This window comes from Malus domestica, chromosome 07 (genome assembly GCF_042453785.1).
Source record: "Malus domestica chromosome 07, GDT2T_hap1".
Classification (NCBI taxonomy): domain Eukaryota; kingdom Viridiplantae; phylum Streptophyta; class Magnoliopsida; order Rosales; family Rosaceae; genus Malus; species Malus domestica.
In genome coordinates, this window is record NC_091667.1 from 24,313,860 (window position 1) to 24,326,743 (window position 12,884).

The 12,884-nt window shown below is 36.2% G+C and overlaps 1 protein-coding gene and 2 long non-coding RNA genes across 3 annotated transcripts; all 3 read right to left on the bottom strand.

The window, feature by feature from the left end:
* Window positions 1–3,148: 3,148 nt before the first annotated feature.
* On the bottom strand, window positions 3,149–4,266 carry LOC139197428 (uncharacterized). Its single transcript, XR_011582851.1, has 3 exons — window positions 4,151–4,266; window positions 3,539–3,620; window positions 3,149–3,360 (listed from the first exon to the last, which is right to left on the bottom strand). It is a non-coding gene; the product is annotated as an uncharacterized lncRNA (long non-coding RNA).
* Window positions 4,267–5,137: 871 nt separating this feature from the next.
* On the bottom strand, window positions 5,138–5,695 carry LOC103420715 (uncharacterized). The gene is made up of 2 exons (XR_003774916.2): window positions 5,542–5,695; window positions 5,138–5,450 (listed from the first exon to the last, which is right to left on the bottom strand). It is a non-coding gene; the product is annotated as an uncharacterized lncRNA (long non-coding RNA).
* A 4,731-nt stretch (window positions 5,696–10,426) lies between these two features.
* On the bottom strand, window positions 10,427–11,943 carry LOC103420716 (uncharacterized). Its single transcript, XM_008358759.4, has 2 exons — window positions 11,598–11,943; window positions 10,427–11,484 (listed from the first exon to the last, which is right to left on the bottom strand). Exons 1-2 carry the CDS (start codon window positions 11,646–11,648, stop codon window positions 10,795–10,797), a joined length of 741 nt encoding a protein of 246 aa, XP_008356981.2. The 5' UTR covers window positions 11,649–11,943; the 3' UTR covers window positions 10,427–10,794.
* Window positions 11,944–12,884: the final 941 nt, after the last annotated feature.

A 12,884-nucleotide genomic window follows, 5' to 3' on the forward strand; every position in this document is an offset into this window, starting at 1 on the left:
CATGTACAACAAGGTCAAATTGGTAGAGGACTGAAAGCCATATGGTGCATGTTGAATTGTTGATTGCTCAAAAAGGGCATGAGAATACTAACACACAACACAGGTTGCAAATTGCTTCATCAGAATAAGACACAAGAGCTTCATTAATCGGCACAAAACATGACCTTAAGCAGGCTCCATCCACGATAACAACGGACAGGGAATGCATTAATTCATAATTAATTGACATCTTAACAAGAATTATTTTGGTCCATCACCACCTTTCATCCAACTATTTTTTTTCTTTTTCGAAAACACCTTTCATCAAACTTCTATCTTTAAACGTTCTCTTCTTGTAAATATAAATTATTATCCCAAAAAAAATATTAAGGCTAAAAGAAAGATTGGATTCTTGAATTTTTATGAGTAACGGTGTTAACACATCCCATCCAAAAATTTTAACCTTTTATTTTAATTTTTTTTAAATACAACAACAACAATGATCAAGTTTTGTCCCACTAAGTAGGATTGTCTGTATAAATTCTAGAACGCTATTGTGCTAAGTTTTGCTCCAAATGTTCTGCTAGCTCCAAGTACTCCACATCTTTTCTTATAGTCTCTTTTAAAGTCTTCCTCTACCCTTTTTGCCGTGAGCCTCCGACTCTTAATCGCATTGTCTAACCGGAGTATATGTAGGTCTTCAGTTCACATGTCAAAACAATCTTAACCGATGTTCTCTCATTTTATCTTCAATTTCGGTCACTCCTACTTTACCTCGGATAACCTTGTTCTTAATCCTATCTTTTCTCATGAGGCCACACATCTAACGAAGCATTTTCATCTCCGCTATACTCATTTTTTTGCACGTGTTACTTTTTGACCGCCTAATATTCTGTGTCATAAAGAATCGCTGACCTTATTGTTATCCTATAAAAAATAAAAATAAAATTCTTGAGCTTTAGTTGCATAAGATGGCCGCACAACACACCCAATGCACACATCCACTTCATCCATCGAGCTTGTATTCTGTGGTTGAGATCTACATCTAATCTCCATTATTTTGCAAGATAGATTCAAGATACTGAAAGCATTCACTCTTCAATACTTCATGGTCTCCAATTCCTCACCTCTAACTCATTTGCACCCTCATTCTCACTAAACTTGCACTTCATATACTCTGCTGTTGACTTACTTAGGTGAAAACCTTTAGATTCCAACACTTTCCGCCAAAGGTTTAGCTTCGCATCTACTCCTTCATGTGGTTCATCTAGTAGCACTATATCACCTACATAAAGCATACATCAAGGAATATCATCTTGTATATGTCTCGTTAACTTGTCTATTACCAATGCAAAAAGGTAAGAACTTAAACCTGAGCCTTGGTGTAACTCTATAGTTATGGGAAAACTTTCAGTTTGTCCTTCATGAGTTTTACTACAATCCTTACTCCGTCATACGTATTCCTTATTGCTTGAATATATGCTACTTGTAAAGGATTTCTCTTGGGACATTATTATACGCTTTTTCCAAATCTATAAAGATCATGTGCAAATCATTTTTCATATCTCTATATCGCTCCATCGATCTTCGTAAACGATAGATTGCCTCCATTGTCGAGCGCCCTGACATTGACCCAAATTGATTCTATGAGACTTGTGTAGCTCAATTAATCTCTCCAGAGCTTCATTGTATGACTCATTAACTTAATACCCTTATAGTTCATGCAAGTTTGTATGTCGCACTCATTCTTGTACATAGGCAACAAAGTGTTTTCTCACCAATTACTGGACATCTTCTTCATTTTCAAAATCTTATTGAAAATGTTTGTTAGCCATGCTATACTCATGTCTCCCAAGACCTTCCATACTTCAATCAATATATCGTCGGGACCCACTGCTTTTCTTTACTTCATCTTTTTCAAAGCTACAACCACTTCCTCTTTTCTGATTTGTGCAGTAGAATGAGTAATTTATACACTCTTCTGAGTTACTAACTCACCCAAAGAAGTACCATGTCATGTCCTTCATTGAAGAGATTTAACGCATTCTCCGCAGAACACCATGTCTACGGCAGAGCTACTCAAACTTCCCGAGGTTTAACAAACACAGATGTAGTTCTTGGGGGCGCAGTGAAGCATCCTGAGGAAGCATCATACGCAGATCTCTTAACTATTTCATCCGTTGACGTTAGCTGCAACAAGTTCATATTAAAGATCTATAAGAAAACAAATCAAGGAGGCCTATCTTTAAAGCAAATTCTAGTGATATGAGCTCATAAAAATAAACAACTAAATCAGGAGGTATGATCTCATCATTCAGAATCTTTTTTTAGGCTTGAGATGTTATGCAGAAAATCTCTGGTGCTATTCTACCGACATTGCATCCAGCTGAGATAGCCCTGGCACGCCTTCATGACCATCTTCAATGCTAACTACTATGACTCCAGGGAGAAATGAAGGACCAGTATTATAGAAACGTACCCGTTCCTGAAAATTTGAATATTATGTATTAAAACTTGGGAGTGAATTTGGTTTATCTCTAAAAGAGATGGGTCGGCTCATAGCGTTTACTATGCAACAAGCCTAGCACTTTTTATTGGAAATGTCAATTCCAAGAAAAAACTTTAAACTTTTGTAGTGGAACATAAGTACAGATGCCAGGCGATAGGTGCATTATTTATCATATTTTCATATTAATTAACCCTAAGTTTTGTTAAGGAATTGATTATAAAAGAGCCTTATTACTTTCCTTTTCTCAGTTTCAGCCAATCTGTGCACTTAAAACGTTTTTGGGAATAATTCAACTTTTTGGAGGAGTTTTGATGCAAAGATAATTGGAGAAGGAATCTAAGAGGTGGAAGATCATTGTGTCCAAATTTCGTAATTTTTCATGGAGCCAAACGTTCCAGTTTTACAAATCAATCCCGCAGAAGTAACTTTCCCGTTTGAATTGCACAGCTATGGGAGAATGAAGATTTGGAGGCTTTCCCGATTTTTCCTAGTGACGTGCGATATATGCCTGGAAAGATAAGAGATAAAGCTACGTTTTCCATATTTTCACAGATTTTTCCAGAAGATAAATCGAACCCAAATCTGGCGTGCAAGTCAGATGCCGTATTTCCCAAGTCAAGAAGGACTCTTTCCTAGTTTGTTTCATTAATTACTTGGGAGTTTAATTTGGTTTAAATTAATCTATTATTTAGGTTAATTTAAATTTACATCACCAGGCCTCTCACCTGAATAACATTTGCCGTCCTCAAACGGAAAAGTGGCGAACAGTACCTAATAGTAATACGTAACAAACTTGAAAAGTTCTCCACAGCAGCGAGGATGATGCGACTTCTGAGGCTTAAAAGGATGGATCTGCTAACCTTGGTTTCCTTCTGAAAAAAGAAAAAGAAAAAAGAAGCAGAACCAAAATATAATCACTTGACATGTTATAGCAGTCGTTATAAAGTTTGTGATGCCAGACACACCATTATCAGAGGTTTCTGCATCACCTGTCAACATCACTAAGAAATACATACGATCAAATGATTGTGGAAATACACGAGTGCTTACAGCGGCCAGCAGTGTTCGTTCTTCGCTTTTGGAGGAAGGCCAACACCCCAAACGTTATATTTGAGAAAGACACAGACATGTTCTAGCAGGCATGGATTACTCAATCAGAAAACATGACATAGGACTATAGGAGTGGAATTTATTCTTGGATCGCAGAAAGCATTCAACTTGTAACTCCGAAGTAGCATTACAATGCAGAAGATCATACATTTATTCTAGCAGCTCGATATGCGATCAGCTAAAATCTCGAAATCTTATGTAACAACTATAACTAAGACTCTTAACTTGGGAATTAGATTAGCAATTGACCTATTGAACCAATCACCAGAACTGTATGAGTCACGATCAAGTGATTTTGACCGAAGCAGCTCATCGTTTAAATACTGATTGGTCATACAATATCCCAGAAATGAACTACAGAAAAATGAATTAATAAACATTAAAAGTAATCCTAGCAGCCTGCCATTTCATAATTGTCACTTTATAGGTTATAGTATACTACAAACACTTGATAACGTATGGTCAATGCAACAGTGTAAAATAAACATTATCCAAAGAACAGAGAAAAATACATGAATTTTTCATTCACCAACATTAAATACAAGTTAAGACCTGTCCAAGTGCTATTATACTTGTCGCCAAGTGATTTATCCTGAATCTCTCCTCTAAAGAAATTTCCATAGGAGCTACAAGGAATGGACTGAGTTAGACAAGAAGTTACCAGTCTGAAGTCCAATAAATACTGCAGAAGTACACATACCTTAAGAGTCACGATGTCAAACAGAGTTTCGTTGTCATGCGCAGAAACATAATTGATCTTGAAAACAAATGTAGTTGTCAATCGTATCGTTTTGCTATGTTAATTATCGTCATTTGACCTTTAAAGCATCAACATGAACAATGCAATAACATCCTGAACGAAATGTAAGCATGTAAATATTAGACTCCAGATTGACTAAAGTTCATAAACTGCTGATACTCAGACTAAGCCCACTTTACAGCTGGCACTCAACCTGGTTAAGATTTTCACAAAACACACTCACTGTGATGACTATGTTCCGTCATAAAAAGAAATTGTGTGTTCAAGAAATACCAAGCTTATGTAGCAGTAGCACCAAAACAAAGAAAATAAAAATATTGATCCAAGATCAGAGAAAATTTAAATGTAAATCGAAACAGTATCCGATGTATGTTTAAAGGACACTGGAAACAATTAGTCAGGATTCTGATGGGAGTTTAATTACATATTCAATCTGAAAGATAGTAGATAATAGTTATGTAAAACAGCAATGCCAACTATAGTTAAATCACTTTAAATGGTCCACGAATAACTTTTAGCATAAACGGGTGACTACCATAAAACAATTAAATTACCAAAAACTAAGAATCTTCAAAACTTAATTTGTTAGAATTGGTGAGTTTTATGATTTTATCTACTTCAGCATTCTCAATCGCATGCACACCTCGATACTCCTCTCATGTGTAAGGCTACAGATTGAAAATTTAAAACAAAAAGTTAATTGATCAGAATTCATTGTATTTAGTCTAGGGAGACAAAACAGTTTATCTAGCGGTGCATTGATAAAACTGACTGGCAAAGAACAAATGCAAAAACATTCTTACAATCGAAAGTGGCAACTGCCAATTGGCATTTGAGAAGAGGTTTGGCGTCCAAATCAGGGGACACATTAAAAGCTCTGTAATCTTTGATAGGTGGAAATTTTTCTTTCACCTAACAAAAATCATTTTATACATGTGCCAGTTCGAAGAAGTTTCAAAACTTCTTCAGAAGTTACATTGAGAAAAACAGCAATAAGAGGCTCCATGAAACTGCTTCTACAGATAACATAACATCTTACATTTTCCGGAAGCCCGTGTTTACCTTCTTCAAGCTTTACTTATATATCCTCACCTGCTAGCACAGAAGTCCCATTAAACAATTTTATGATTTAATCATGAACTCCATTACTCGAACTTGAAGTAAGAATTAGTAAAGTCCTTACCTATAATTCCATCACTCGAACAAGATAAAGCAGCAGTTTTACTAGCAAATAAGTAGCAGGAACCATTTCAAACATCCACATTCCAGGCAATAATGGATTCACTAACCCAGAACGCCCTTGAATACAACAAACCACCCTGCAGTTGATCACCCCTCTGCACAGGCATTACAAGATCATAACTTAGCACTAACATGGAAATTGTTCCGAATTCCCCTCCCTCCCGTAGTTTGGATTAAATTAGAATATCGCTCGAATAAAATAAATTCTACAAAATTCAATACACAATGCAAATTTATCACAACAGTAACAAAGTTTAATCCTTTAATCAAAACCCACAACAACTCCTTAATCTTACTTTTACACAAGTTTCTCATATTTTTATTTGTCACCCCTAATTTTTTTTGCCAGCAAATTCTAATGCAACATTTGGTTCCGAAATTTACGGAAAAACAATGTAGAAATTCTCGACAGGTTTTAGGTGCAAGAGAGAGAATAAGAAACCTGGGAGGTCGAAGTGGACTGCTCCTCGGCCGACATTGATACGGAGGAAGACGGCTTGCATTGCATTGCCAATTGGGGTTTCTGAAAACCTCGGCAGAGTGGAGTGGAAGGGGGTTTGGTTCGGAGGCGAAACGGCGCCGTAGAGAGGATGAAGGACACGTGGCGAGGCGTTGAGGAGGGAAGTGGCGTATGGTCGTTGGAGCGGTTGGTGGTGGCGGGTAAAAAAGAATTGGAGACGAATATAATAAAGGCATTGGCTTTTTGTTTTAAGAGAATTTCAGAGAAAGAGGGTGTGATTGTGAGGCTCTAAATTTTGCTTTTGGGTTTTTATCATACATGATCTCTGAAATTGACCTACTCCATCAAAATGGTCCCTGAAATTGAAAATCAATCAATGTAATTCTTGAAAATGGATGACGCAAATCAATGTAGTCCTTCCCTTAGAATTCCATCAATATTTCTGTTATGTGCTGACGTGGCACATAAATAGGTCCCACAAATCTAATTAAATATTACCATGTGGATTAAAAATATTTAAATAATAATTTTTTAAGTTTTATATAATTAAAAATTAAAAAAAAAAAACAAGAAGATGAAAAGTTCGTCTTCTTCTTCGCCTCCCACAGGAGCAACCACCCCAATCCTCACCCCACCCCGTCGAACATGTAATCACAGCCAAACAGACGGCCCAATGCCTCAAAGAAACCTCCCTCTTCCAACTCCCCAACCTCCCCACCCCCATTTCTTGCGTCCAAAACTACCAGTCCAAGCTCTCCTCCCTCTCCCTCCTTCCCAATATTGTCAACTACTGCTTTGACCCTTTCTTGTCATCACTGCGGTTTCATGTGCGACTGGGTGGGGAGGGTTGTCTAGGTTGCTCGGATGGGAAGGGAAGAAGAAGATGAACAATTCATATTCTTCTTCTTCTTTTTTCCTTTTTTTTTTTTAAGACTTCAAATTTTTTTTAAAAAAAATTAAAAAAAAAAGAATAAGATGCTTCCTCTGTGGGCCCGGCAATCCCACACTAAGTGACAACAAGACATGGGTCTTGACCCGTAACACCTCATCCAGCAACACGTCGTCGAGCACCAAAACCAGGCAGGAGTATAAGCCCCTGGTGATTTAGGAATTGTTGTCAGCCGTGAATCTCATCTTGCCCTCCTCATCCATCTCGGCCTGCAGCCACACCCGAGCCGTGCAACCCATGACCTGCTTCGAATCAATCAGACCCGAATCATTAAACTGTGGGAGGAAAGTTGCATAGTGCAACAGGCGTTTAACCCTGTTGTTTGGCTCGAGGAGTTTAACACCGACGTTTGAGCCTTTCTTGCATTCGTCGTCACTGTTGCAAATGTAATCACAGCCAAACACAACCCCACCAGGAAGTGCTGAACTTGAAAGAAGCGGTAGGGGAGGAGGAGGAGAAGACTATGAGCGCCATGGTTGTTGCAAAGCAAGCTTTTTTTATTTTTAGTTTTTTATTTTAAAAAAAAAAACTTTTTTATTACTTAAATATTTTTTATTCACAAAATAATATTTTATTAAATTTGTGAGATCCATTTAAGTGCCACAACATCACTTAACAGAGTTTTTTACGAAATGGTAACGGAAGGACCACATTTATTTGCAACATCCATTTTCAGGGACTACATTGATCGATTTTCAATTTCAATGACTGTTTTGATGAAATGGGTCAATTTCAGGGACGATTTGTGATAAAAACCCTTTGCTTTTTTTCTTCAGATTCTTCCATTTTTCTTGTAAATTGTTTTCTACTGTTTTATTTTAAATTACCATTGACGATGTTATTTTAAGGGGTAAATTGCGGTTTGACCTCCTAAACTGTCACTCCAATTGAAATTGACCCCCTAAACTATTTTTTTGGTAAATTAACCTCCTGAACTATTTAAAATCAGCCAATTAACCTCTTATCGTTAGATTGCGGAATCAATTCCGTCAAATTCAAGGGAAATTTGATTATTTCATCATTAATTGTTACTTGTCAACTATAACCACCAATAAAATTTTGAAACATACACAAAATAATTCAAAAATATATAGCATAACTAGAAAACATAAAAAACCAAACGTTTACATAATGGACCATTACATATTATTTTGTTTTCACATGTTATAATTACATTGTTGGTTATAGTTGACAAGTAAGAATTGATGAAGGAAAAAACTAATTTTCCTTTGAATTTGATGAAACAGTGGATGGAATCTACCGACAATGAGTCAATTGACTTATTTCAAATAGTTCAGGGGATTAATTTACCAAAAAAATAGTTCATGAGGTCAATTTCAACTGAAATAATATTTCAAGAGGTTAAATGACATTTAAATTACCGTTTCATTTTTGCTCTAGCCTAGCAACAAACTAATGATTTTATCATGCACGGTAAAAAAAAAAAAATATATATATATATATATATATATATATCATGCCAGTTGGAACGCTAATAATAATTTTCAAGTAATTTAATATTCATTTCATTAGGGTCCATAACAATTTTAGCTCGTAAAGCTACATATTGAGCCCAAAACAAAAAAAACAAAAAAAAAAAAAAACTTTGCTTTTGAAAGAAAAGATTGCACTTTAAAAATAGTTTTCACGCATCTCAATGCTCTCTATATATCTACCATCGATATTATCCTACTATTTTTTTAACGTTAAAATTTGTGCTTAATATTCGTTTTCGTAATGTCCCGATTATGTACACTTTAGCTCGTGAATGTTAAATACAAACTGACCTACAAAGCATGTGATCACATACCAATCGACAGTGACAATGGATTGATGGGAAATACGCACAATAAAATTGGCTACTAACTTTTAAACAAAAGTGGAATCGGACAATGATGGGCTTCTTTGCCCTCCCTAGTTTTTGGTTTCTTTGCAGTTGAGGGGCCGACGCTTGGCACTTGGTGCAGCGTCTTTGCTTCTGTACGCCCTCCCCTGCTCTATGTTTGTTGCTTTCTGTGTTGTTCCCCCTTGGGTGGGCTTCGTGTTCCTTTGGCTTCGGCCCTGATTATTCTATTTCCAGTTCTCAAAAAAAAAAAAAAGTGGAATCGGACAAACACTAAATATATAACAGAAAGCACTTCCTGGTCGTTTATATACAGCTTATTATAGTGTTTCCATTTCTTGTTTTGATCAAAATTTTATTATTGGTTTTATTTGTGCACAATTTTTTAGATTGATGTAAAAGTGAATAGAAATTGAAGTTAGAGAAAATTTGATATGTTGTTGAGTAGACCATTACCCTTGCAAAAAGTATGGGACCTTATTGTCAGATTTCTCACTGAGCAATGAGCATGTTAGTTCATGATGATCGTATGGCTCAATGGTTTCAAAATAAGAAAGCAACGTCCATAAACATTATATATTATTACTTCCTTTAATTTCATTGACTTACTTCATTAGTCTAAACCAAACCCTCCAAGTGAACCATATTATTGTACAAACATTCCAGTTCAAATTTGATCTTACTGTGTGAACTTAGTTTCCTGTTGAACCTTTGCTGGCTATGAAGGTTTATGATAAAAGCTCTCAAATATCGATATCATCGCGATATGATGCTGATATTATCTGATAGAAGATAATCTTGGTATACCATAAAAAAGTATTATTGCTATTGATTTGCTACAACAACATTGCGACTTGAGAACATTGTCGTAATAGTGCTATTTGAGATCATTTTTCATTATTTCTTTCTTCTTCTTTTTTTTAATTAATTTTTAGCTAAAATAGTCTATGAGATTAGTATAACTCCACTTTGGTCCTTGACAATGAAAATTGATAAAAGTGGTACCTGTGTTTGTCCATCGTAAATCATTTTGGTCATTCTGTGAAAAATCTGTCAATATCCTCATTAAGTGGATGGGTAGGTTTGACAAAAACACCCTTAAAAATGTGGTCAAGTAGTCATTTACGTGACAATGTAACGAGGATATTGACAGACTTTCATGGAAGGACCAAAATAATTTACGGTGGACGTTTACATGGATCACTTCTATCAATTTTTATTGTTAGAAACTAAATTAAGAGGTTATGCCAATCTCAAAAACCATTTTAACTAAAATAAAAAATTAAAAAAACCTTTTTTAATTGATCGGGTTTTTTTTTTAAGGTATGGTTTGTGCAAATGCATTAGTCATGATAACAAAGAATCTAATTATAGATGTCTTTGGTGGGATTATGGCAGACACTCACAGTGAAGGTGAATGGTAGGTATGCATGCTTCATAAAAAGAAAAAATCTCTGGGAGATTTATGATTATTTGTCACAATAATTATGCTACTTTTATGTACCAAGAAAAAAAGCAAAAAAGTGAGAAGAAATAGCATGAGCACAATTATGGCCTTAAACTAGATCATAACATTTTCCGAAATTTTGTCACTTTTGATCATCCCCAATATACCAAAGGCACACACAAAATGTGATTCTACATTAATTGGAGGCTATAGCTCCCACTAATTTTACATTAACTAGAGAATTAGAGCAACTAAATTCTGAGAAGAGAAGATTGAATCATTCAAGTCTTCCTCCAAGTTAAAAGTTAAAAACAAAATAGTTATCAGACGAACCTAAAGAAGCTATGATTTTCATTTCTAAGATGGATGTTTGAAAAATTCTAACTGATATGGATTGTAGCAATCCATTCCATACTGCTGCCCTTGCATGTTTGACAGTATGAAAAGGATGTGCAGCCTTAGAAAATTATGTAACTAAAACGCACAAAATGTTGGTCAATGGAGAACAAGCTTTCGGCGCTTGGTGTTGGGTGATGAATCAGAACCAGAATCATCAGAGCTTACCAAACTTCTCTTGTGACCGAAACAACTAGTACCGCTACAATTGCAAGAGTCATGGTGTTGAAGTCGCCGTGGTGGAGGAGAAATGGCAACCGGTGGAATCTCAATGTACTTTAGTTGGGGAGGAGGGTGCTCCCACTGAGGCAGCGGTCCAGCCAGGAGAAGGGTTTGAAGCAGCGGTCCGGCTTCAATCACTGCTTGAAGTAGCCTCCCTTTTTCCGGCAACGGCTTCATAGCTCCCAATTTCAAAGCAGCCAGTGGCAGTGGCGGCGGTGATGACAATGGTGCCGGCGGCATCATAATAGGGTCTGAATTCGGAGATGGAACAATGGTTTCTTCGGAGTCAGAAGAGGTTAAGTGTTTGTTAGATTGACTGCCTTTTGATTCATTATCCTCATCTTTTTGTTGCTGCTTCCGTAGCTCTTGTTGGAGCACGAGTTTGTCCAAAACTAGGGTTTGGCATTTTGCTTCAGCTTCATTTCTCTCTTGGAGGGCTTTGCTGAGGAGATCTTTGAGACGAACAATTTCTTCTTCTCTTGTTGAAATCTTCTCCTTTGCTGATAAAATTGTTGCCTCAAGCTCCAAAGTTGTGCACAAAAGAGAATGCCTTAGCTCTTCTATCCCCTGCAAAAAAAATACAAATAAATAAAATTAATTAGCCATGCGTATAAGAAAATAGAATTTGAGAAATTGAAAGCTGAAATTGTCGTCATACGAGCTCGAACGAAACCCAATACCTCTTCCTGATAGAAGAATTCCCAACTAAAAGGGCTACACTGAACCTCCATTAGGTTTAGTGTTGGTTGCTTAGAAGTATATACTTTGGTTTCTAGTTCTTGTGATATGATGGACGTTGAACAAAACACACAAGGCCAAAAGCATTTATAGATGCTCAATTGCGCGCCAAGTGCTTTTTTTCTACCCTACCTATTGTGTACACAAGGACTAAACTTTTTAGGAATGTGAATGTGAAATCTGCAGTTTAAGAGACCTAAGTCTTCATCAGCTGCACCTTTTGCCTGTAGCTGAGCCCCGCATAGCACGTGTGACTATCGACGAATTTTACACAGAGTAGTATTCGAATTATCACACTCGCTGAATACACTGTTCAACGCGTATGATATATATATATATATATATATATATATATATATTTTGTTTTTTTTTCATTTATAACATCACTAATCACATCTCAAACAAAGATAAAATCATTATCGCTTCAAGACGTTAAAGTGACGAGAGCTTCTCGAATCATAAACAACAGACAATCCATATCCATTACTTTAATGTTGGAGAAATTCCTTGGTCAGATAATATAACAATAAGAAAAAGGTCATATTTGATGAATGATTAAAGCCGATTGATCTGTAACACTTTTCTCCTTTATGGTTTATTCTCAGGTGTTCTTTTTGACTCTCAGAAGGAGAAAAAGTCGAGCTTATACGTATTTCATTGAGCCGCAACCACTGAGCAAATTTTAATTTACTAGCCTTCATGCACGCACTCACACAGATGCAGAAGGTATTTTTTGAATCACGGCATACTATGCGCGACTTACACGTTTTAAATCATGTTCGAAAAAAAATCAAATATTCGAAGTAAATGAATAATCTTATATCATGCTAGAAGAAATCCCTCATAAACCAATTGAAGCAGCTGAATTTACATAATAAAATCAGTCTCTACCCTTTAACATTAAGAATAGAGAAAATAATATGTAATAAACAATTGATTGAATCACATTATTGTTAGCCCATTGTGAGGAAAAACCCACCCCCTCCCCCTTAAGAGCAACTCCAGCCATGGAGCCCTCCCCCCTGGCAATCCACTATTTAATCCACCCTATTAAACAGTAACTGCCTTAAATGAATGGTAACTACCATTAATGAACAGTAATTGACATTTACATCTCCACCCTTGGAACCCTCCCCCTGGCAATAAGCAATTAAAATAATAATTTTTTTTGTTTGTTTAAATAATAAAAAATTGCAACCGGTCCCCCCCCTCTCTCTCTCTCTCTCTCT

Bases quoted from the DNA above. Each gene is read 5' to 3' on its own strand.
- LOC103420716 (XM_008358759.4), bottom strand. From the start codon at position 11,648: ATGGAGGTTCAGTGTAGCCCTTTTAGTTGGGAATTCTTCTATCAGGAA. The intron at 11,485-11,597 runs GTATTGGGTTTC...TTTTTTTTGCAG, and splicing joins AATTCTTCTATCAGGAAGAG to GGGATAGAAGAGCTAAGGCA.